The sequence below is a fragment of the Talpa occidentalis genome, unplaced genomic scaffold (genome assembly GCF_014898055.3).
Source record: "Talpa occidentalis isolate TD23 unplaced genomic scaffold, MPIMG_talOcc4v2.1 talOcc4.7, whole genome shotgun sequence".
Classification (NCBI taxonomy): domain Eukaryota; kingdom Metazoa; phylum Chordata; class Mammalia; order Eulipotyphla; family Talpidae; genus Talpa; species Talpa occidentalis.
Window position 1 is genome coordinate 80421869 of NW_023605083.1, and position 23265 is coordinate 80445133.

Genomic DNA, 23265 nt, shown 5'->3' on the forward strand with positions numbered 1-23265 from the left:
CTGCTCTGCTCCCCGCTCTGGCTCTGGTGAATTCTCTCACCCTCCCGCGCTTCTGACTGTACCCAGTGCTTGTATGTATAAATAAATAAATCTTTAAAAAAAAAAAAATCAGGAGCCTCCCTGGTGGTGCGAGGGGTTAAGATACAACCTAGGAAGCTGCGAAGAAACTATTCGCAGCTGCTTCAGCACGAGTTCCATCCCCAACCAGGGAGGTGACTCCCATGGTGCAGCAGACCTCTCCTGTCTCACCTGCTGCTCCCCTCAGCAGTGTATTTCAGTCAGCCTGCCTGTTCTGCTCCCCACTCTGTTTCTGGTGAATCCTCTCATACACCCACCCCCTCCCTGCATCTCTGGCCTGTATCCCAGTTCTTATATGCATAGATAAATAAATCTTTGAAAAAAAATCAGTTAATCACCAACATTTTTTAAAATCAGGAATTTCGCCTTTATCTCTAGATTTTCAGCTTTCCTGGGAAATTCATAGGATCTCTCAAAATGCATTCATCAGGAGCATTGGTCAGGAGGAGAGGGGCAGCCTCATGTCCAGACTTGCTCTCCAGCCCCTCCCCCCCACCCCCACTGTATGCATTGTAGGAACAGGTACTCACACCTCATTCTTTTGGTTAAGTTCCTGGCTCAGTCGGCAGCTGAGGTTTCACCACACTAGCACTCAGGAAAGAGAGGGTTGAGGACTGAATTGCTCCTCCCAATCCACATACCCTTCTACATATGGCCTCTCCTCACTCAGTCTGAATACCAAATTGTGCAGCAATGGTCCCCAAATTGAGAGCTGAATCCAGTGATTAAAGGGGAGAAGTCAGTAGGTGGGAAATGGTGCTGACCAGGGTGAGGACAGAAGAGGCTTGGTTCCAGGCCAGTGGGCACAAGCTCCTGCTCTGCCCAGGCAAAGGGTGAACATTTGCTGAGCACCTACTGTGTACCAGTCAGTCACTGATGAGGCTTCTTATATGTCTTACCTTTTATCATCTGTCTTCTCACCAGACCCCAAAAAACCAGTATAATTATGTTTGCAAGGAGAAAATCGACTCACAGGAGCAAGGAACTTACCTGGGCTCTTTCAGCATGTGAGTGGGAGGGCAGGAGGCCACTCATGTCTCCTCCGCACCAAACGCAGACCAAACCAGGATATTGCTAGTTCTTCCAGCAATATCAGCATGGGAACAAGGCAGGCTGTCATGACCCAAGCGACAGCTAGAACAGATAGGGCCACTCTGTCACAACCTCATCCTCTATCCCTGGATGTAAGCAGGGCACACTGCTCTCCCGCCGGTGCCATCTCGATGTCCCACACCATCCTGTTTCAAATGGTACATTTTATTCTATGTATATTTTGTCACAATTCAAATTAAAAAGTGCTCATCACAGTGTGATATGGCTAATAATGTAGCCCCTTGATATTCCGCAAATGTGCCTGCGCACCCTCCTCGGGGCATTGTTGTGTCTCTGCCTGGAGCCCCCATCCTTTATTCCTGTGGCTCACTGGCTCCCCTTTCCCCGGCATGTGCTCAAGACTCACCTGCACTGAGAAGTCACCCTATTGAAAGTAGCACCTCGCATCATCTGCACCCCCACCCCACCCTGACGCAGCTTCTATAGCACTTATCGCTGCCTGGCCTTGCACTGTTTGCTGCCTCTCCCCTTTCAGAATGTACAATCTTCCTCTCTTGCCCATTGTAGTATCTTTACCACCTTCTTTAGAGTCAGTGGAATGCTCACTTGCACTTATTTAGGGAGTGATGGGTAGGTGTGTATAAGGGGAAATAACATTCCTCAGATAAGTTGGTTCAAGAACGACTTAGACACATGAAGGGGAGATCCTGTATCTCCAAAATACTGACAATGACGTAAAGGACCCCACTCAGGTCTCCCCCGCACCAAATGCAGACCAAACCAGGAAATTGCTAGTGCTTCCAGCAATATCAGCATGGGAACAAGGGCCCTCCCAATTACATGCTGAAAGAACTCAGATAAGTTTCCTTGCTCCTGGCATTTCCATAAAAAATGTAAACCCCTCTCCCCACCAAAATAAAATGAGTTTATGCATCAGTAAGGCAAAGTCATTTGGGTCTTCATGGATTATAAGATTCACAACAGCAGGGACTTTATTGTCTTGTTCTCTGTCCATGCCCAATACACAGAACAATGCCTGGCACCTAATAAGTGCTCAAGAAACTCTTGCAGAAGGAGTGAAAATAAAGCTCTGCTATGGTCACTGTTAGTCTATAGCAGGATTAGGAGCCCGAGACCCTTAGCACCAGGAAGCCCACTGGGGTGGGGCTGCCTGGGGAGCGAAAGGCAGGATGGTTAAGCATGGGGCAAACACCCAGAAGGGTAAGACACCAGCACTGGAAAGAAAGGAAGATTGATTGGAATAAAAGGGTCCAATTTTAAATCCTTGGCATGACTCTGAGTCCATGTTTGATTTCAGGATTCGGGCGCTTTGATGGGTTAGGGAATGGTTTTTCAGGGAGAGAGAGGCCTGCTGGGGTGTGGTTTATGTACACACAGGTCAGGCCTTCTCAGAGCTGTGGGCGTGGACAGAAACCACGGTGAGGCCATTTCCCCCACCCCCCACCCCAGCCAGAGTGAAAGCCAGCAACTCAACTGCCAGGGCAGGCTGGGAGGGTGCAGGAACAGGAAGTGGAGAGAAAGAAGGTTGGAGAACTGGGCTAGCAGGGTCGCGCAGGGCCAGGACCCACGGGGGCAATGGCATTTGTGAGGGCAACTGGACCAGGGGCCAGAGAGATCGCAAAGAGGATTTCCCCCAGGGGACATGAGGGCATTGCACCTGGGCAAGGCCTGAGGGAGAGGGCTAGGAAAACTATACTTGGCACAAGCACACAAAATCTTCAAAGGACTTTTCTGAAGGAGCTCTAGAGAGTTCACAACCTTCCTCTCTTGCCCATTCTGATATTTTATCACCTTTTTTTAGAGTCAGTAGAACTTTCTTCTGCTCTGATTATTTAGGGAGTAATGAGTAGGTATGTACAGGAGGAAATAACATCTCATATTTTATTTAAAACCGACGAGTTTGGGGCCTCCCTGGTGGCCCAGCGGTTGAGCGCTGGGTTGCGAAGCTGCCCACAGCCTCTGCAGCACCGGTTCAATCCCCGGCTGCTCCCCGGCCACTGGAGGAGGGTCCCACATGGCGCGCAGACCTCTCCTGCCGTCCGCTGCTCCCCTCAGCAGTGTACTTTGGTCCTTCTGCCTGTTCTGCTCCTTACTCTGACTCTGGTGAATTCTCTCACCCTCCCGCGCTTCTGACTGTACCCAGTGCTTGTATTTATAAATAAATAAATCAATCTTTAAAAAAAATAAATAAAACCGATGAGTTTGGTTCAAGAATAGATTTAATGCGATCAGCTGTAAACCTGACCCATCAGCACTGTCTCTAAATGGTTCTGCAAGAGTATATCCATCACAGTTCTGCTACTTTTTAGACTTTAGGTGCCAGACCTGTGCCATGTGCTTTTCATAGATACCATAATTATTACAACAGTCCCTTAAAAGAGGCATTATTCTCCCTCACTTTACAGATAAGGAAACTGGAGCTCAATGAAGCTAAATCTGTTTCTACAGCAAGTAAAGGGGAGCCCTGGGCTCTGTACTACAGTTGTCTGAAAGTTGCACCATGTCACCCGGCCCCAAGCACCATGTCAGCCTAGCCCATAGTCATACCCCAAATACCTGGTTCTGAAAGACCTGAATTAACATATTTTCAAGATGCTATTCACTACTCTGTTCCAGGTGCCTGAGAGGTGGCACCGTATGTAACTGACTCAGCAACTCAGGAGGCTGGCCTTATCTTCACTTTACTTTATAGGGACACTGAGGATCTGGGAGGATCAATGACTTGTCCAAGGTACCATAGCTAGAAGTGACCGAACTGGGAGGCAAAGCCAAGGCGGTCTGACTCCAAGCCCTGTCTGTGTGTCGGTCTTACACCCTCCTCCTGCTGTACTCTCCCTCTGATGGCCTGCAAGGGACATCAGTCATCACTGATGAGTCCTAAGTCCCCGCTAGTGAGAGGAAGTTCACCTCTAATGGAATTTCATCATCATTAAGTTGTTTGTTTTGCCTTAAAATTTATGAAATACATTTGGGAAAATATCTGATAGTAATGCCTTAAATCAAAGCATAAGAAACACTCTCACATACATTATTAATTTTCATGTACTCTGTGACTTTCGCCACCATCCTGCGTAGCACCATTTTACAGATGTGGAAACAGTTGTTGTCAAGTGATTACTTGACAAGTTCAGCAAAGACCCTTTCCACAACACCACGACAACCCTAAGTTCAAAGTCAAACTCACACTGGTGTTAACGAACTGAATGATGGGAAGAGGGTTAGAGGTGAGTTGAACAATATTCCTCCATTTCTTGACCACCTTAGAAGCCATCTGCCACTGCACGCTCCAGGGTTCAGGCTCTGTGACCCTCAGCTCACGCCCTTGTACTTGGACTTCAAACCTGCGTTGCTAATAACCTTTGAAAGTGAAAGGTAAACATCAGGGCCCAGTGAAGGGTAACCAAAACAGTTGAAGTACCTTGGGTCATTGCAAAGGGGGTTAGGTATCCTAGCTCAGTCCCTTTGTGTTTCCCCTGGGTGCAGCAGCCCTTAAAGGATACCTAACTCCTTAACCCTCTAGTTAAACCTAGTACCTATCATGGGCGACAGGACAGGAAACCTGTGTTTTCCTCCAGACTAAGTCAGCTAGATCCCCGCACTTGGAGCAGGAGAACTGGAGCCAGAGGCATTAGGACATGGTCAGATCCCTGAGGATAGTCAACTCTCAGGGAAGGTAGAGAGAGGAGAGTCTTCACTCAGCTCGAGTCAGCTGGGATGACAATTTCCCAGGACAACAATGGACTGGAAGAAGCCTGCATGACTACCTGACATTTGTATAAACACTAGCCATGTTTTGGGAATGTCCCAAAGCCATTGTAGGATGCTTTTCCTAAATCCCTAGGACAGCAGAAGCCTAGCAGAGGAGCCCAGATCTAACAGCCCCAGCCTGCCTTCAGTGCCCAGACTGTCCACTTGTGGGTACCCATCTGCCCATCCCCTCAGAAAGCCCAGGGCCAGGGGTACAGCATCCTTCAAGAGACAACCTTGGGGTGAATGCAGAGGGCTTCAGTGCCTCCCAGTGGAACTGAACACCCCCTGATTATTTTATACGAGGTTACTTCTGCATTTGCTGACAACCCACAACCAAGGAGATGCATTTCAAGGAGTGGTCACTGGGTGTCACCACTGCATCTTAGGCAAGTACCCTCCTGGGTTAGCCAGCCCACCTGCAGGGAGGCGGAGAGGCAATCCACTGAGACTCAATTTACAGTGCCATCCATGACTTCCACAATGCTCTCATTCCCGGCCCTTCTGGACTGCATGGTTCTTGGTGGACTTGTTCCCTCGCCCCTTTCTCCTCCACTCGGTTGGCAGAACCTGACTCTGCATTCTCCACCAGCAGGGCAACAGTTGTATCCAGCTGGAAGTTTTGAAAGCAAGGCTGGCTTTGCTTTAGATTCATGAGCACAGAAACTCTAACAGGCGCACATTCCTAGCAGGCCATCTGCCCATCAGCGTCCAGGTTTCCCATTCCAAACCCTTACCATGCTTAGCACCTGCTCTTCATGTCACCTACCCAGGTTTTTTCAGACCCCCAACGTCTAAGTTTATCATCTGTTTGTTCTTGCTGCTTCTAAATTATTGCGTTTTTAAAATTCTATAATTGTATTGTTTTTATCCACAATTGGAACCAGCTTTTACACTTGGCACTTATAACACACATGCTATTAGGCTGAGTGCTACATTAATAACCATGAGTCTGACACTCAACGAGCAAATAGAGCCCTTCCCACTATATATTTTCATTCCTAGAAGTCAAGGTAGGGGTGCTTACATTTTAAGAAAAAGCATCAGTTCATTCCTTTGCAGCAGCCGCCATCCTGGAGCTGAAGTATGGAGACATAATGGCAAGCAGAGTGTTACAGGTTGAATTGTGTCCCCAGAAAAGATAACAGGTAAGCTCCAAACAGGGAAGAAGCATGCCAAAGCAAAATTTAAATGCCATAGACTACAAACATAACACCCACACACAAAAGAAAATGCTTTTCTTTTTTTCACAAATTAAGTCAGAGGATGACAACAGAGAACCCGGAGACCAGGCAGGTGGCACCACGACTATCACAGCAGGTACCTCTCTTCCAATCCAGCCTGCAATATAGCCTTTTTTTTCTTTGACAAGTATGATTGTATCTACAACAGGACCATTCAGAAGCACTCCATTTATTCAAAAGCTCTTCCAAGAGGCTCTCTGCTTGACTGCTTCGAGGATCTCTCTGCTGGTGACGGCTCTTCTGTGGTAGTGGAAGGACAGCCTAACTGCCTCCAGGCTCACCTGCTCCAGCAGCCAGACCTCCAGAGAGCACAGCACAGCCAAGACCCAGGAGCACCCGCTGAAGTCCGGGTGGACCTGGGAGAAAAACAGAATAAGGGTGAGACACAGAAGGGGAGGCTTCCATAGTAAGCATATTCTGAGCCAGCCCAGCAGTGCTGGCTTCCTGGATTTGTGCATGTGTGGAACACCCAAAGCATCAATGGTTGGGATGTGGTGAGAGCAATGAAGTTGTTGTACCTGTCACATGATCTCTGAGAAGGAGGGAGGAGGGGGATTTGGAGCTGATGGGAAAGATAACTCTTAGTCTGGATAATACAGACTAACTGGTCACTTCAGATTTTATGCCTGTGTTTCCTGATAGAAGCAGAGTTAACTTCCAACCTTCTGCAGATGGAAAATACAATTTCAGTTTAGCTGATATTTTCACACTATCATGCAAGCATTTTGTTTCAACACTTCAATCCCCAGCCTTACTTCCTGGTGCCAACATGATTTCTCCAGCCAAGCTGAGAAACTTGCTCTTTCTCAGATGTGTCCCATGTTTTCCTGTCTCCATGCCACTGTTTATCTGTCATCTCTACCTAGCATGCCTGCACCCAACTCCACCTTTCAAATGCTATCCATCCTTGAAGGCTCCTCCCCAAGGGCCCCACCTCCTGCTTATCTGCGTTCCACACAACCTCACGGAGCCCTCCCTCCCCCAGGCCCAGAGCACTGTGTTCTCAGAGCCTGTATCGCCTGCTGCCTTATGTCATGAGTGTTCCAGTCTCCACTTTGCAGAGAGGCAGCTGGAGTAAGGGGTCAAAGGAACACTGACCTGACACCCCCCCTCCCCCCAGGCCTCTAATCCTGGCTCTATCTGGACATGAGACATTATGTAAGCAAGTCATATCCTCACCCTGGTCTCAGTTTCTTCTTTGTGAAGACAGACTTGATTAAAGTGGGATTTGCAAGGGCTCTCCAGGTTCCAGTAATTTACAAGTATTTCCTCACTGTCCCCTCCCACTGAGGACTATGAGCCTCTTCACAATGGAGACTGCATCGCTTCTTGAGCTCTCACAGCAGACCTGGCGTGCGCTTAGACATTTATCCAACCGACATCTTGTTCTATCCTCACAGCATCCTGGGAGGCTGACCCAAGACACAGATCTGACTCTTGGGAGCCTTAAAGAAGCCGAGTGGCCTGCCAGACCCAGTTAAGGTCAAGGACAGGTCAAGGAAAGACTAGTGCTTAGAGGACTGCTCAATCCAGACAAATGCAGACTCCCCAGCAGTGGTTCTCAACCGGGGGCCATTTTGGCTTCTAGGGGCTACTAAGCAGTATCCGTAGACATATTTTGGGTGTCACAACTGGGAGGGAGGGTGCTGCTGGCATCCAGTGGGTAGAGGCCAGGGATGCTGCTCAATATCTTTCAGTGAAAGGGACAGCTCCCCACCAATAATGAATTACCCAGCCTCCAAACATCAACAGTGCTGGTATTGAAAAACCCTGCTCTATGTCACACACCCTCACTCTTAGCTTTCCTTCATCCCATTTCTCTCTTCTTCCAGATAAGCAACAGATTCCAAACAATATTACTGGAATACAAAGGGTTTGGTAAAATTACGCACAAATACTCCATCTTGCTTTGCTGTCATGAAGCAAACTCCAGAACCTAGTCTTAGCACATCTTTCACAAAATCTTTTTACTCTTTCCCATAACTTCTTTTGAAGAGGAAGCCTTTCCTAATTTCCTACAATTTGTCTGCTAGGGCATGTGGCTGGGCAGGCAAGAAGAAGGAATTCGTGAGCCTACCCACTTAGCAGAGTCTAAGCACCCAGCTCCTGTTTAATGAACTCTTCCGAGTGTTAGTGCAGATGAGGTGGCGAATCCCCTCTCTCCAAGAAAAGGGAGGCATTCAAGAATCAGTTTACAGATTGCCTGTCAACAGATACAAGAAAGAGACACTAAGAGCTCAGGTGTTCGGAGTTGCTGCCAGCAGAGCGCACGCCAAGCAGGAGGGGCGGCCGCCAGGAGATCCTATTTGGAGAAGCTGTCTACACATAGCTTTTCAGGAACTCAGTGTGTGAAGACTCCTGTATCAGAGTAAGTTCGAGTTAAGAATACACCCAGGGGGGCCTCCCCTGGTGGCGCAGCAGTTGAGCGCTGGGCTGCGAAGCTGCCCACACCCTTGCAGCACCAGCTCGATCCCAGTCAGTCGGTTGAGGGTCCCACATGGCGCGCAGACCTCTCCTGCTGTGCTCGCTGTTCCCCTCAGCAGTGTATTTCGTCACCTTACCCGCTCTGTTCCCCGCTCTGGTGAATTCTCTCACCCTCCTGCACTTCTGACTGTACCCAGTGCTTGTATAAAATAAATAAATCTTAAAAAAAAAAATACACCCAGGCCCACTACCGTGGTACCTGGCTCAGCCATTCTAAGCTTCCCTAGAGTCCCAACTCACTTGCTTTAGCAGTCTCCCCATGTAAACAAAATAGGCCTCCTTCTTCTTCCATCTTTTCTTCCCAAAGGCTGAGCTGACACACTTGTGTTTCTTTTTCACTGGGATGTGAATTTTAGTCTTCTTCTTAGGGGTTCTTAGGCCATGTAAGCAAATGAAGTACATGTTGAAGGCTGAACCTTTACCCTCTGGGTTACAGCACAGACTGAAGGGAAGCGCATGTTCGAAAGGGCTTATAGGGAGAGCTGGAAGGCACTCTTTTCTAATAAACTTGGTGATTGGTGATGGCACCTGCAGGAAATGAAGGCTCTCAGCAGCCTAACAGCCATTAGGTGTAGAGTCGAAAGCAGAGGCTTCTGTGGCATCCCTGCACAGAGCTTGAGGAGAGAAATGCAAAATCTTAAGCTCTCTTCAGTTCTCTCTCACTTGATGAAATGGCCATTGGTGTACCAGGCTACCCTTAGCGTGGAAGTTATTCTTTCTTCATGCCCGGCTCTGGTCACAATGATTTCAATTCAAAAGAACTAGGAGTGGGATTCTAGAAGCTGTAGTTTGCTGAAGGGTCTCAGGTGAATGTAATGACCAGTCAGATCTGAGATACACTGACCTATAAAAACTTCCCCAAAGCACCTACACATGGTTTAGGGTTGGGTGGGAGGAGCAGGTATTCATGGACATTACACTTATTCCCTTGTATTTGTATTTGTATTTGCATTGGGAGAGAAGCGTGCCTCCCAAAAGGCAAGCATATACCTGGTTACGCAAGAGTAATTAGGAACTCAGGTAACGAAAGTGTGAAAAGAAAAACCAGGAAGACACTGTACCTTCAAGATTGAACTTTGAGAAACTGTAGATAGAGCAGCCGCAAACTCCCTGCAATTAGCATATCAGCTCAACTACAAGGAAGTGACCAGCCTGACATGAACCAACAGATAAGTAGACACCAGAGGACCGGGGTGTCAAAAGAAATAGGCCAGAACAGACTCTCTTTCCTCATCCACCTAGTTATGAGCTACATCAAAGTCCCACTGGAAGGGACTGGTGGATAAGAGCACTGTCAGTCACATGTATTGAGCCCTAACTATGTCCCAGAACCCATGCCAATTGCTTAACATTCTCGACCTTAGTCTTACTGCTGTGTGCCAGAAGAGGACACTGAGTGTCAAGGCCTTAAGTGACTTGCCCAGGGCCACATACAGCACACAAGGTGCAGAACTAGCCCCTGAGCCTTTGCTTCTCACCCCACACTCTATTAGCTTCCCAACATGAACACCAGAATCCTGCCATCCTTCCAGTTGTCCCTGTGTGCTCCATGCAGTTGCTACCTGTATTTATTCCTTGATGGAGAAGTTTGAAGGTAACCACAATGTAAGTTCAGTTCTTCTAAATGCATGCTTTGATAACAACATTGACAACAGAAGCTAAACTGGATGCTTAGATGAAAGGAAAAAAGATTCCATACTACCTGGTTGTCAATCCATGTCCCATCAACATCCCAATGCCTTCTCTCATTTCAACGGTTCCATCTTCCATTATTTCTCAATTTAAACAAGTAATACATGTACGATTTAAACAAGTAATAGATGCAAACAAGTAATGATGAAATAAATTGGAGATTTTAATGCAAAGCAGTGGATATAAACTGGCAGTTATCAAGGCTCCCTGTGATGGAACTCTTCACTGGACTGGGGAATGGAAAGGATCAGGCCAGGTGGGAGTTCCAGTACCAGTGCTGAGACATCCTGAGGATGCTGGGGGTCACTGGGGAAGGGGAAGAACAGATGTGGTGTTGCACATCTGTGCAACATAAAAGGCCTGGCCAGAGAACATATACCCATTCAACAAGATTCAGCAAAATTTGATCCCTTACTAAAATGCAAGGCCAATGGCTATGCATAGTGATTCTAAATCACCAACAGAAATCACAAAATGTACACAGGAAATGCATAGGGTGATCAGAAGACTCACAGGCATTTATTAGAAATCTGACTCTGCTAAAAAAGACCATGCAATAAATTATTACCTGCTAATAATTTCCCCAGCCTGCAGATAAAAGAACCCATTACACTAATAATGCTAGCTTATATTTATTGTAAACCATCTGCCTTAATTTATATGCAGTACTTTATGAATGGCATCTCATCTTTAATAAAGATGAGGAAACTGAGGTCTATAAAGGTGAACTAATTTGCTCATAGTCACACAGTTGGCAAATTGCAGAGCGGGGAATTGAACTGTGGTGTGTCTGATATCAGACACACCCATATTTCTTCAAGTGAGGCCCCCTGCCCACTAAATCTCCTGGACTTCTCATTAAAATGAAGATCCCCCAGCCCCATCCTATGCCTCTGGTACAGGTTATCTAAAATCTGGTGTCCCAGCATTGCTACTACCTCCCAAGTACTGGGGAAATGCTCCTCAGAACCAAATCCTATTCAGTACAAATGAGCTCATCGAAGACTTGCAAAGGACAGGAACACTAGGAGAAAGTGACTGTGACGTGATTAAGAGGTAAGCACAGTCAGACACAGCACTTAGACATTGAGAAGGCAAATCAAAGAGATCAGCAAAAATAGAATTTGGTTTCGATAGACAAAAATAAGAAAAAAATAGGAAGTTCTTCCTTAACAGACCATAAGCTTGACTTCCCTCCTTCATTACCATTCACTTCAACCTGGTCTTATTTTGGTGGAATATCAGATCCAAAGGACAAACCAAGCAAATAAATAGGAATAATGTGTAACAAGAGAAGCCCAAACACTTGAGAGCTGGCAGCAGAATGAGTCTATGACTCAAAAGCAAGACTTAGTAAAAGGGGGCTGGGGCCTGCTTTTCTTGGGCTGATGTCTGAGCGGCCTGGAGAAGGCCTAATGAGTCAAATAGCCCAAGCATGCCCAAGCATTTAGCACATTGTAGCGGATCCAGGCATTGAGTGGGATTTGGATAACAAGGTCTCTGAGGTCTCCTATGTTTTGTGGGTTCTGAAATAATGAAACTCTTCTATAGCAGATCTTTAGGGTTCAGGTTGTTAGAATTTGGATAGCAGTTCTGCTCATGTTGTTTCTAATTTTAGAGAGGCTCCAGAATGAACCCAGTCAATTGGGACGAGTTGGAGGGTCCCATTGTGCATCTTCATGTCATCTTATTTTATGAACAGCAGGAGGAGAGGGGCTTTGGAAAGCAAACTAGAAGATGTGACCTTGAGTAGGGGCCTTCCTGGTGGTGCAGGCGGTTGAGCGCCACACTGTGAAGCCAAGCTGTCCGCAGCCTCTGCAGCACTGGTTTGATCCCGGCCGTCCAGCGAGAATCCCACATGGCGAAGCAGACCTCTCCTGTCTCGCCCACTGCTCCCCTCAGCAGTGTATTTCGTCAGTCTGCCTGTTCTGCTACCCGCTCTGTCTCTGGTGAATCCTCTCACCCTCCCGCACATCTGGCCTGTACCCTGGTTCTTGTATAAAAATAAATAAATCTTTTTTTAGAAAAAGATGTGATCTCGAGTATATAGACATGTTCTTGGAATGTCAGTTCTATAGCTATTAACCAAGTAGAGAATATACCTTCTCTGGGGCATATGACCTTACTTAACAACTAAGCTACACACTAAAGTATTTTTGCTTTTGGTACTGTTCACTGTACACAATCTCTTAACACATCAATGGCAACCAGAACTAATGCCAGAGTTTTCAAAGCGTATGCTGGCTTTTAGTGCTGAAAGGTCTGCAAACTTCAGATGTGACTGTCGTTTCTAAGTGTTATTTGATCTCTGGAAATAAGCTTTAAATTTTAGAAGGCTTTAGGTTATTATTTTATATTTAACTTTGTTTTGAAATAATGTCAAACTTACAGTAAAGTTGCAAGATTAGTGCAAAAAAAAGCTTCCATATATTCTTGGACTATATTCATCAATTGTTAATATTTTGCTACCCTTGCTTTTTCCATATTTATCCATCTGCCTACACCCATACACACTCATCATCACCATCATCATCATCACTGCTTTTGCCCACTTGAGGCATCATGCCTCTCATCCCTAACTACTTTAGATGATCTCTCCTAAGAAAAAGGACAATCTCTTATAGGACCACAGTACAGTGATAAAGTTCAGAAAAACGAACAGTGATGCTATGTTTCTATCTACTATACAGTCTGTATTTGAATTTCACCAATTATCCCAATAATATCCTTTGCTTATTTGTGTTCCAAGATCCAGCCCAAGTCACACAATGCCTTTAGGATCCTTCAACCCAGGATAGTGCCTCATGCTTTTTTTTTTTGTCTTTCATGCCATTGTGTTGTGTTTTTTTTTTTTTTTAAAGCACAGATTAGCTGTTTTGTAGACTGCCTCTTAATGTGGATTTATTTACCATTTCTTTATGATAAATTTCTTTTTTTAATTTTACATATTTTTTACATCATTTTTCATTTTTGTACAATGTATGCATTTTCATCTTGGTTATAGTACCCGTAAAATTCCCACCATCCTTGTTTTGATCCTACTCCCTTCTCCCCCCCATACCGTGTCTCTGGATTATAGCTGCCTGTTGATTTTCATTTTTACATTATTACAATTAGTCTTTTTCCTGATCCCTTATTTGGGTCTTCTAAATTCCTGCTATAACTGAGCACAAAAATCTACAAAGAGCTGACGAGACTCAACAAAAACAAAGTAAATAATCCAGTCAAGAAATGGACAGAAGAGATAAAAAGAAACTTCTCCAAAGAGGAAATGCGAATGGCCAACAGGCATATGAAAAAATGTTCAACATCACTTGTTATTAGGGAATTGCAAATCAAAACTACAATGAGATATCATCTTACACGTTATTAATGAGATACCATCTTACCTTATTTGAATGCAGATGTCAGTGTTTAGTTTCTCCTGCCATTTCTGCATGAATATATTGGCGCTTCTTATAAATATCACTGATTAATAAGATTGCAGCTGTGCATTGATTTTTAAAAAGGCTGGATATAAATTTGCATGAGGAAGAAATTTCCAGTTAGCCATGTAAATCAGAATTTTCTTGATACTGTACAACCTAAATAACAGACAAAAGGTAATTGGACTCTTCAGGCTGATTTATGATGACAGTGAGACACACTGGACAGACTTGGGTTCATCAGACGAGGCTCATTGTATAATGCCTTTGCATACGTTGTATATGTTGGGCTTTTGTGCAAGATATTGATAAAGGCAAGATTACCCTTGCTTTGGTCATCTGAAAGCCACAGCTACCTCCCGCTCCAGATGCTACCCACTGTACAATCCCTTTTGCTCTGATAACCACGTGACCAGGGACTACACATATACTCATTTTCCTATGGAACACTGGTTCTGATCATTAGTTGCTCTAAATTCCACAAAATCTGAGATTTCTTTCTTTTTAAATTTTTTTATTGAAATAACATTGGCTTATAAGATTACACAGGTGGCAGGTGTACAGCCTTCTAAGTCAACACCTGCAAATACCACATAAGGTTCACCATTAAAAGTCTAGTTTCCATCCTTCACCGTACAACCCCTTTAACCTGACTTACCCACTCCTCCCACTTCTCTTCACATAATAACTATTTCTTTCTTTTCTTTTTAAAATTCTCTTCTACTTATGTTAAAATGTACCAATACAAGCACTTTAGGAATAAACCATGCCCTATGAAATTACCTGCTTAACCACTGACTCACACAAATGAGCAACCTAAGGACAGTCTTACCTTGGAACTGTCTAGTCCAGACTTCCGACTCCACAAACGATGACACCAAGATCCAGAGTGTCTTCCAAAGGACAGATGCTAATGATAGATGCAATCTAGTTCTGCCTGTGCTAGAGGCTGAGGTGTGTTTTTGAGGGTAGAGGTGCTTTCTTGGGAAATGCTCAAATCACCTTCCCCTTCCCCTTGGTAAGGGGGGTTGCTGGCAGCTGAAACAGGCCTTGAGCAGGGTCCTTCAATCTGCTTTACTCATCTCAAATCCAGCCACAGAGTTGAACCTAGTCAGGTCTTCAGGCAACTCTAGATTTCATAGCAAATTTTGTGATAGAAGACAGTCCTAATGGAAACAGGACAGAAGAGAGGCAGCTGCCCTAGAAAGCTGTTTTTATTTTCATTAGGAAAATGCAGTCTCAGTCCCAAAAGAAATCTTCAAGCTCAACCAACGTGCCTATAAATTGGAGACCACTTACAACTCATTCCATGCCAACGAACCAGTGTGGATCTCACATCCACACGTGGGAGACAGTACAGAAGCTATTGGGTGGGTGAAAGGGAGAGGTATGGAGAATTTCTAGGACATGGCCCCCACCCAGAAGTCTACAACAATCCTAGAGCAATGAAACGCGCAGCTATGAAAAACAATGACAATATAAGGTAATGTTTCATGGCATGCTCAGATGACTAAAAGAGAAAAACGAACCATGGAACATTGAAGACGAAAAGCAGTAGGCCATGTAGTTAAACGTTGGGGTTCATAAATCAAATGACCTGGATAAAAATCAGCTTCTCCACGTCCTAGCCCTGTGGCAAGTGACTTAAGCTTTCTAAGGCGGGAGCAGCTCTGGTATTATGGGTGTTCCCAAGTGCTGGCTATTACATCCCAGTCTGAGCGTCAACCATCATTTCGAGGATGGAGAGGACCAGGCCAGAAGACCAGGGGTAGGCTTCGCGGCAGGAAGAAAAAATAAAATGAATTCATTTATGTAAATAATCCTTGCGAAAAGCTCCACAAACGACTTTTGTCACTTCGTTGGCATCTACCAAACACCGGCGGGAGGCTGCAGCCCTGAAACCCGATGCCACCCAAACGTCCGCACTCCTCGGCACCGCCCCCAGATCCCAGCGCCTGTCCCCAGGGGGCGCTGCCGCCCAGCAGCTGCCGCCCGGCCCGGCGCGCCCCCGCCTCCCGGCCCTCGCGGACGCGCCGCCCAGGTGAGGAGGCTGCGGCCTGCGCCCCGGCGGGGGCGGGCTCCTGGCCGGCGGGCGGGCGGGCGGAGAGGGGCGTGCGGGGCGGCGGGGGGCGGAGCGGGAGGGGCCGGGTCTGGGCGGGGCGGGGCGGGGCGGGGCGGGCGGCGGGGCCGGGCCCAGCCAGAGGCGGGACCTGCCGCCGCCGTCTCGGTCTCGGAGTCCCGTCCTCACAGCGCCGGGCAGCCGCCGGGAGAAGCGGAAACTGCTGGGTGCGCCGCGCCGGCCGAGAGCGCACCGAAGAGCAGCGGGGCGGCCTCCGTGCGGCCCAGCCCCGTGGAGCGGCGCGCGACACCCCTGCCCCGCCGCCTCTTCTCCCCCAGCCCCTTCCCCCGCGCCCGGCGCCGCGGCCCCGCCCCGGCCCCGCCCGAGCTCGCTGCGCGACCCCAGCCCCCGCGCGCCTACCTGAGCCTGTCGGCGTCCACCTGAGCCCGCGCGCCGGCGCCATGGCGGAGCAGGAGAGCCTGGAGTTCGGCAAGGCGGACTTCGTGCTGATGGACACCGTTTCCATGCCCGAGTTCATGGCCAACCTCCGACTCAGGTGAGGGCGGAGCGACAGTGCGTCGCGGTGCGGGGCGGCGCTTTCCCCTGCGGGGCGGCGGGAGTAGGGGTGTCAGGGGCGCCCCGAGCTGCAGGGATGGAGCGCAGCGGTGTTGGGTTATCCCGGGGTCCGCTGAGCTCAGTGGTTGCGCCTTCCCGGGAGGGGACGCCCCGGGGCGCGGCTGCTTGCAAGTGAGGGGCGTGTCGAGCTCCAGAGTCGCGTCTTCCTTAGGGGGGCTGTTCCTGGGTGCTGTCTGGACGGTGGGTGTAAGGGTTGAGCCGAGTTGGAGGCAGCGCTTGGGGCAACTCAGGCTGGTGCGCTGCCCCAGGTGAGTGATGTGGGCGAGCCGGATGACCTAATGGAAACACAAGTGAAGGGAAATAAAAACTTCAGGGAGACCCGTGGAGGCCCGGAAAGCCCAGGGAAGGCTGGAGGCTTGTTTTGGAGAGAGGCTTGGGGCTCATCCCGGCTTCACACTTGCTTCTTTTCTTTTTCTTTCTCTCTCTTTTTTCCTGGCGTGGTTCCATCATGTCATTCAGGATGCCATGGAGTGATCTCTGAGCTGTCTGTTCCGGGACGCTGGCTTTTTTTTTTTTTTTTTAGTTACTCTCAAAACGTAATTAGACACGTTTCCAGACATCGAAGAGACTGCACTGCTTGCCAGTGCCAAGATAAACTGTCTGAATTTGACAAGGCATTCATGGTTTCAATTTTTTCAAGGAGTTATGGATGGAGCCCTTGTATCCCTGAAAATGTAGTCGCGACTCAAATCCCCAAAATGGGCTTAAAGACAGATTTGTTTTAGAGAGTTTTCTCTATGTGACTCTTCACTTTTGACAGAATAATATATAAGCAGAGCTTTAAAGTACTTTCATTAAAAAAAATTACAGTAAATGGAGTTTCAAAATAACTGAGTTTGGATGTGTGTGTGTGTGTGTGTGTGTGTGTGCGTGCGCGCGCGCGCGGATGCACACACATATATGCACACACATGTGTCCTGGAAGTTTTCACCTCATTTCTTGTAAGGTTTATAGCTAAATATCACTCCATAGCTTATAAAGTGAAAATCATTTCTTTTGGGCACTTAACACATTCTCAGTATTAACCTTTGAAATTGCAAGCCCGTAGACATATTCATCTGCCCTTGGTCCAACCTCATTATGTTCTAGAGCACAGGGCAGAAGCAAAGACCTGAATTTCACACCTACCTACTGCAAATTGACCTTTTGCTAGCCAATGTGTGGGAGGTTCATAATTTGTAGAATAATAAGTCTCCAAGATTTTTCTATCCTGTTTTGCTTTCGCTTATCTTTGGTCACAAAGTCTCTGTGTGTGAAATTGTTAAAGTGAGCCTAACTTAACTCCTATGTGCAGAGAGAGAACTTTGCAATTTAATTCTGCATTGTGCAGGTGTAAGGGCAGGACTGGATACAGTACAGGTTTTCTGATCCCATGCAGACCGGGTAAAGGAGGAGTCAGAGTCCTCAGTAGTTTTGCAGGTTTTTTATTTGGGGTTCACCAGGCATATGGCAGGCAGGGGTGCTGGCTGGGGGGCTGGGAGGCTGGCAGGCCTCCCAGCCCCCAGCAAGTCCTCACTCTATCTGGGCTCTCTAGCGTTCGTTCTGCTGCTTCTCGGCTTCGGCTTCGGCTGCGGCGGCTGCTGCTGCTGCTGCTGCTGCTGCTTCTGCTGCTGGCGTCCCCCCGTGACGCCGCCCTTAAAAGCACAGTCTCAGCTCAGCTGAATCCCATCTACCTATGCCCACACCCTATTCCAGGTGCCCGCCATCAGGCATGCATTCAGGACAAGGATCCATCATCTATCCTGATGGCGGAAGGGCAGAAAAGCCTGACATTTTCTTTACCCTACAGTCCACCCCCTCAGGGTTTTCTGCCATAGTCTATACATATATATACAATTTTCTAAGCAAACAAACAATGCAGCCCACAAAAGCAAATACATCAAATATAACAAAATACAATATAACAAAATACAACAGAACACAAATAAGTCCAGGCAGGGCACCAACCTAGTGCAAAAGACAATTATTGGTACCAGCAGATAAGCCACCAAATCTGCTGCCGAAGGCACTGCTCATACGAGGGAGGGGAATCACTCACGGCATCTACTATATCACACCAGGAGCCGTCAGGTTTCCTGGCCTTCTCTGGCTGTAGTCTCGGCTGCAAGGCACACACAGCATCCACCCCCAGGATGCACTAGCTCTGGGACTGGCAATTTTATTCTGTTGGGGGTAATCGCCAACCCTCAGGGTTTCTGTCTGCAGTCGCTCCAACACTCGGCCTTCATGGCCACCCATGCGACTCGCAGACCCCTGCACTCAGGCCAACCCACTGCACAATCACATGGGTCGGGGATCCAAACTCTGCATTCGGCTTGGGCTCCACCCCAAGCCACATTCCCCACCCGTCCCCCAAGGACAGGTTCCTCAGCTCCTCACCCTCGCTCAAGAATGAGCAGGGCATCACCCACAGGTGATTTTACGAGACTCACAGTTCTTCAGCATACCAAGGCTGCTTAACAGCCGCTCAGGGCTTCTCAACTTATCATCAGTACCAGCTTTTGCTTTCTTAGTTGGCTTTTCTCCTCCACCTGGCTGCTGGGCATACACAGGCTGCTTTTGGCCATATAGGCCCACTGGCCACCCCTAGATTCCCATCTCCTGGGGTTTACAAACAAAACTGTTCCACCCCCAGGGTCCCAAAACATATCAACCTGCAAGGTCCTCCGCCTTCTGGCGGGATTGTCAGTCCAAGTCCATCAGTCCATCAGTTCAAGTCCATTGGCCTCTCCCTGCGTCAGCAATGGCCTGCTGCCTCAGGGGTCATTGGCTGGTCCTTTCCGGTGTTGGTGGCTGGTCCTTTCCGGTGTCGTTGGCTGGTCCTTTTGGGCGTCTCCTTCACGCCAGGTCTCGTCCTGTAGCTCGTGGGCGTTGTCCACCTTCTGTGCCGCCATGGCGCCTCCAGCATGATCACAGGCAAACAGTCTGTTCTCCTTAGTCCCTCCAGGTCTTCGGAGGGCTCCAATACCCGTCTACATGGATCTTGCCGACTTACGCCAATTGTAAGGTCAGGACATGGGCACAGTGCAGGTTTTCTGATCCCATGCAGACCGGGTAAAGGAGGAGTCAGAGTCCTCAGTAGTTTTGCAGGTTTTTTATTTGGGGTTCACCAGGCATATGGCAGGCAGGGGTGCTGGCTGGGGGGCTGGGAGGCTGGCAGGCCTCCCAGCCCCCAGCAAGTCCTCACTCTATCTGGGCTCTCTAGCGTTCGTTCTGCTGCTTCTCGGCTTCGGCTTCGGCTGCGGCGGCTGCTGCTGCTGGTGCTGGTGCTGGTGCTGCTGCTGCTGGTGCTGGTGCTGGTGCTGCTGGTGCTGCTGCTGGTGCTGCTGCTGCTGCTGCTGCTTCTGCTGCTGGCGTCCCCCCGTGACGCCGCCCTTAAAAGCACAGTCTCAGCTCAGCTGAATCCCATCTACCTATGCCCACACCCTATTCCAGGTGCCCGCCATCAGGCATGCATTCAGGACAAGGATCCATCATCTATCCTGATGGCGGAAGGGCAGAAAAGCCTGACATTTTCTTTACCCTACAGCAGGGTACACTAGGAGGTAAGGTGACAGGGTCCAAAGAGCTATAAGATATGTACCTTACTTCTCAAAGAGCTGTGTCAATGAAGATAGGGAGTAAAGTTATCTATTTCTAGTGACTTAAATAGTAGGTCAGGAAAACTACAGAGTTAAACGTTAGAGAACTCAGGTGATTCTTTGCCAAGTAATTATACAGACTAATTGTTCTGAAAGTTCCAAGGTGGGAGAGATGCCTTAGGCTAGCTCAGAAAAATCTTAATAGAGGGTAGAAGTTGCAGAGGATGGGTAGGATTACCAACTCTCATTTGCATGACCCTTGGTTAATGCCCAGGTTTCCAGGTCTACCTTTACACCCAATCACAAAGTCAGTTAAGGTTCTGGTGTTCAGATTTGCACATGTATTTGTGTGTATGTATTGCTGTGTATCTCATCTCTGTACTTAATGACTGAGAATTGGCTGCAATTCTCATTGTGTACAGGTTCAGTAACTCTTCATGATTTACTTTTATATTGATATATATAACTCTTCATGATTCACAATATATTCTCGGTGTCTGTAAACACAGTCCCTGCAAACAGTAGCAGCAGCCTCCTCTCCAGCTGTCAAGTCTCACCTGGGAGAAAGCATTTCTCTCTGAGAAAATTTCCTATCACTCGGAACTCCTTGAGACTATTTTAGTGTTTCTCAGTATGAGCTCTGGGTTCATGCTGTGGTGACCTTTGGACATGTGTTTCACTTTGGGGAAGGTATCTGGAAACCCACTGCAGATCCAGGTGCTGTTCTGTGATACTGCAGTGTTTTCACTCCCAGAACATAGGTGGTTAGGCCAGGCTGGTTGTGTGTAGGGGAAGTTGAGTGTATTCCGTCTCCAAGTGGATGTATGTGCCTGTGAGTCCCATCATTCCTGCCTTTCTCCAGCTGTGGCTCCTTCTCGCCCTCCTGTCTGAAGTGTCCTATCCCATGCTTTCCACCTGGCTTTCCACCTGGCTCTTTTGCAAGATTCCCTTCATTTATGGTTTCTAATGCACAATTAGACTCTTCAGACTGCACCTGTTCGGGGTCAGTATCATCCAAATCTGATTTTAATTTTCTCAACAGTAGCACCTAACATAATGCTGGTCATGTAGTGAATTCCTTGTGAAAGTAGGGTTTTTTTTTTTTTTTTTGTAGAGAGACAAAAGGCAAGGTTTCAGTTTTTTTGTTTTTTGAAGCTTTTGTGACATTGCCTGTTTAGAATTATTTTCATATTACTATTCTGGCCGTCTTTCTCCTTTAAGAGCCAAAGCTTGAATTTTTTTTTAGACATCTGCTATAATTGATGTCCAACCACTTACTGTTTAATTGCTGTAGGTGTGTGTGTGCATGCGGGTCTGGATGAGACTACATTAAAGGGGTGATGTGGATTAGTGTGTGTATTAGAGGAGGTGTTTCAATTTGTATTTCTTGTCCTTCTTATAGTTACTGCTAGTATCTTGAGGGCTGCGCCTATCCCTACTCAGAGTGTCTTGCTGGGGGAAGATTTGTTCTAGTTATTTGTTGTTGTTGTTTTTCCTTTTTGGTGGGGGCGGAGGTGCTGGTGGTTTTGGTGGTGGTGGTAAGGTCCTCGCTCCATTTGCAAGGGTCTGTGCCCAGACTAAGATTCTTGCACAGGCACCTCCTGCCTTCATGGTTTGGCCTGGTTCCTGCCAACAGCCCTAATGACCACTTGCAACCCCAACCACAGCGTCCCTGCCACATTCCTCTTTCTTCGTTGCCACTTCCTTTTTGGACCTTGGAGCTCTTTGGTTCCTTTTTTCCTTGCTTGGGCCGCTTTTGTACGTAAGTTCTTCCAGCATTGACGCTTGCCTTGTACCCCCATGCTGGTTGAGAACCCACCAGGGTGAGCTGCATGGAACAGCTGTTCCTCATGCTGCTTCTTACCTAGCCATCAGAGTAAAATGAAGAATGCAGGCCACTGCTTGGGAGTGGATTCAAGCCGAGGCCAGCATCTCTGAGAGATGTGCTTTCCATTTCACAGGACAGTGAAATGTACCTTAGGCTTCGAGGGGTTGTTTCCTAATTTTGTTGGTGGTGGTTTCTATTTGGAGAACAGTGCATCTGCTTAGCCTTTTATCTTGTCTACTTGGAAGTTTAATTTTTCCTCTTATTGGCTTTTCTATAAAGACAGTCATTTGTAGCATTGTGTTTGCCAAAGTTATGTGCAACTTCTCACTTTTACCTAACAATGTCTTTTGTATTTTTGCTTAACAGGGTTTTCAAGCACAGCACTATTGACATTTGGAACTAGATAATACTGGGTTGTCAGAAAAGCATTTTTACATAGAAAAAATATGTCATGACTTTTCAAAAAATCCCGTACCTTGTTGTGGAGGTTTCTTGTGCTTTTTGGGATGCTTAGGAGCATCCCTGGCCTCTACCCAGCAGATGTCAGCAGTACTGTTCTCCTTCCATTTATGACTACGTGTTTCCCAAATCTTGCCAGATGTCCCATGGGGAAGAGGGCAGAATTATCCCCTGTTGAAAATCACTACCCTTGGCTGTTCTCACTGCCTAGAATATCTTCTTCCTACCCTCCTTTCTGCCCTCGTTCTCTGCCTATTGCTCTCTTTCTCATCCTTTGAGGCCAGTTCTGAGAAGTCTTTCCCAATCCAGTTCTCCAAGGAAAGATTAATTATACTCCCCAGTACTCCCAGAATACCTGGATGCTTGGTCATAACTGTCAGGAAGTTTGTCCTATTATCTGCCTACCTGCTCGCCCAACAAATTGTGACATCCTCAAAGTACGCAGAAGTGGACCCAGGTCTTGTGATCCTTTGAAAGTCATTATAATTGGGGTAGGGGAATCACCTTTAAGAAGAAGAATGTAAGTTAGGAATGCAAGATTAGATACAGGGCTTCGGAAGGGAATAGTGCAGGTGAGCAGCTGCAAAGCAAACCCCACTTCTGATCCTTTCGGATTTCTGTCGTGCTACAGAACTTGGCACCTCTGTTCAGCACATCTTAAATTGAACTAACAGTCAAATGTTGGCTGATTGTCATTCATAAAGTGAAATTCTTAAAGTTAAAAAAGCAATTCAGTCTTCACAAAATGTTGTAGTTATTTTAACACAGCTGTGTAGAAGGGGTGGGAGGCGTGAGTTGTAGAGTTAGCAGAAAAGCAGTGAATAGGCACACACATACCCTCACCACACAATCCCTGTACTTTTTCTCTGTGGCTGTTTGGTCATTTGGAAAATTTGATGGGACAAAGGTTCCCTCTTGCTTGCCAGGGGAAAAAACCTTAGATACCCTGGGTGGTCTT

General features: G+C 47.3%; 2 protein-coding genes and 1 long non-coding RNA gene across 7 annotated transcripts in view; 1 reads left to right on the plus strand and 2 right to left on the minus strand.

Moving 5' to 3' along the window:
- Positions 1-5494: 5494 nt before the first annotated feature.
- On the minus strand, positions 5495-9080 carry LOC119232446 (histone H2A.N). Its single transcript, XM_037494459.1, has 2 exons — positions 8868-9080; positions 5495-6499 (listed from the first exon to the last, which is right to left on the minus strand). Exons 1-2 carry the CDS (start codon positions 9027-9029, stop codon positions 6317-6319), a joined length of 345 nt encoding a protein of 114 aa, XP_037350356.1. The 5' UTR covers positions 9030-9080; the 3' UTR covers positions 5495-6316.
- Positions 9081-13714: 4634 nt separating this feature from the next.
- Positions 13715-16361, minus strand: LOC129144926 (uncharacterized). Its single transcript, XR_008549761.1, has 3 exons — positions 16224-16361; positions 14577-14910; positions 13715-13903 (listed from the first exon to the last, which is right to left on the minus strand). It is a non-coding gene; the product is annotated as an uncharacterized LOC129144926 (long non-coding RNA).
- MYO1D (myosin ID) overlaps positions 16219-23265 on the plus strand; it is a 342372-nt gene continuing 335325 nt past the window's right edge. For all 5 annotated transcript variants that reach the window (XM_037494454.2, XM_037494457.2, XM_037494456.2 and 2 more), the window contains exon 1: positions 16219-16359. In XM_037494454.2, the coding sequence (XP_037350351.2) occupies positions 16265-16359 (95 nt within the window). In that variant the 5' untranslated portion in view covers positions 16219-16264. The remainder of the gene's footprint in view (positions 16360-23265) is intronic.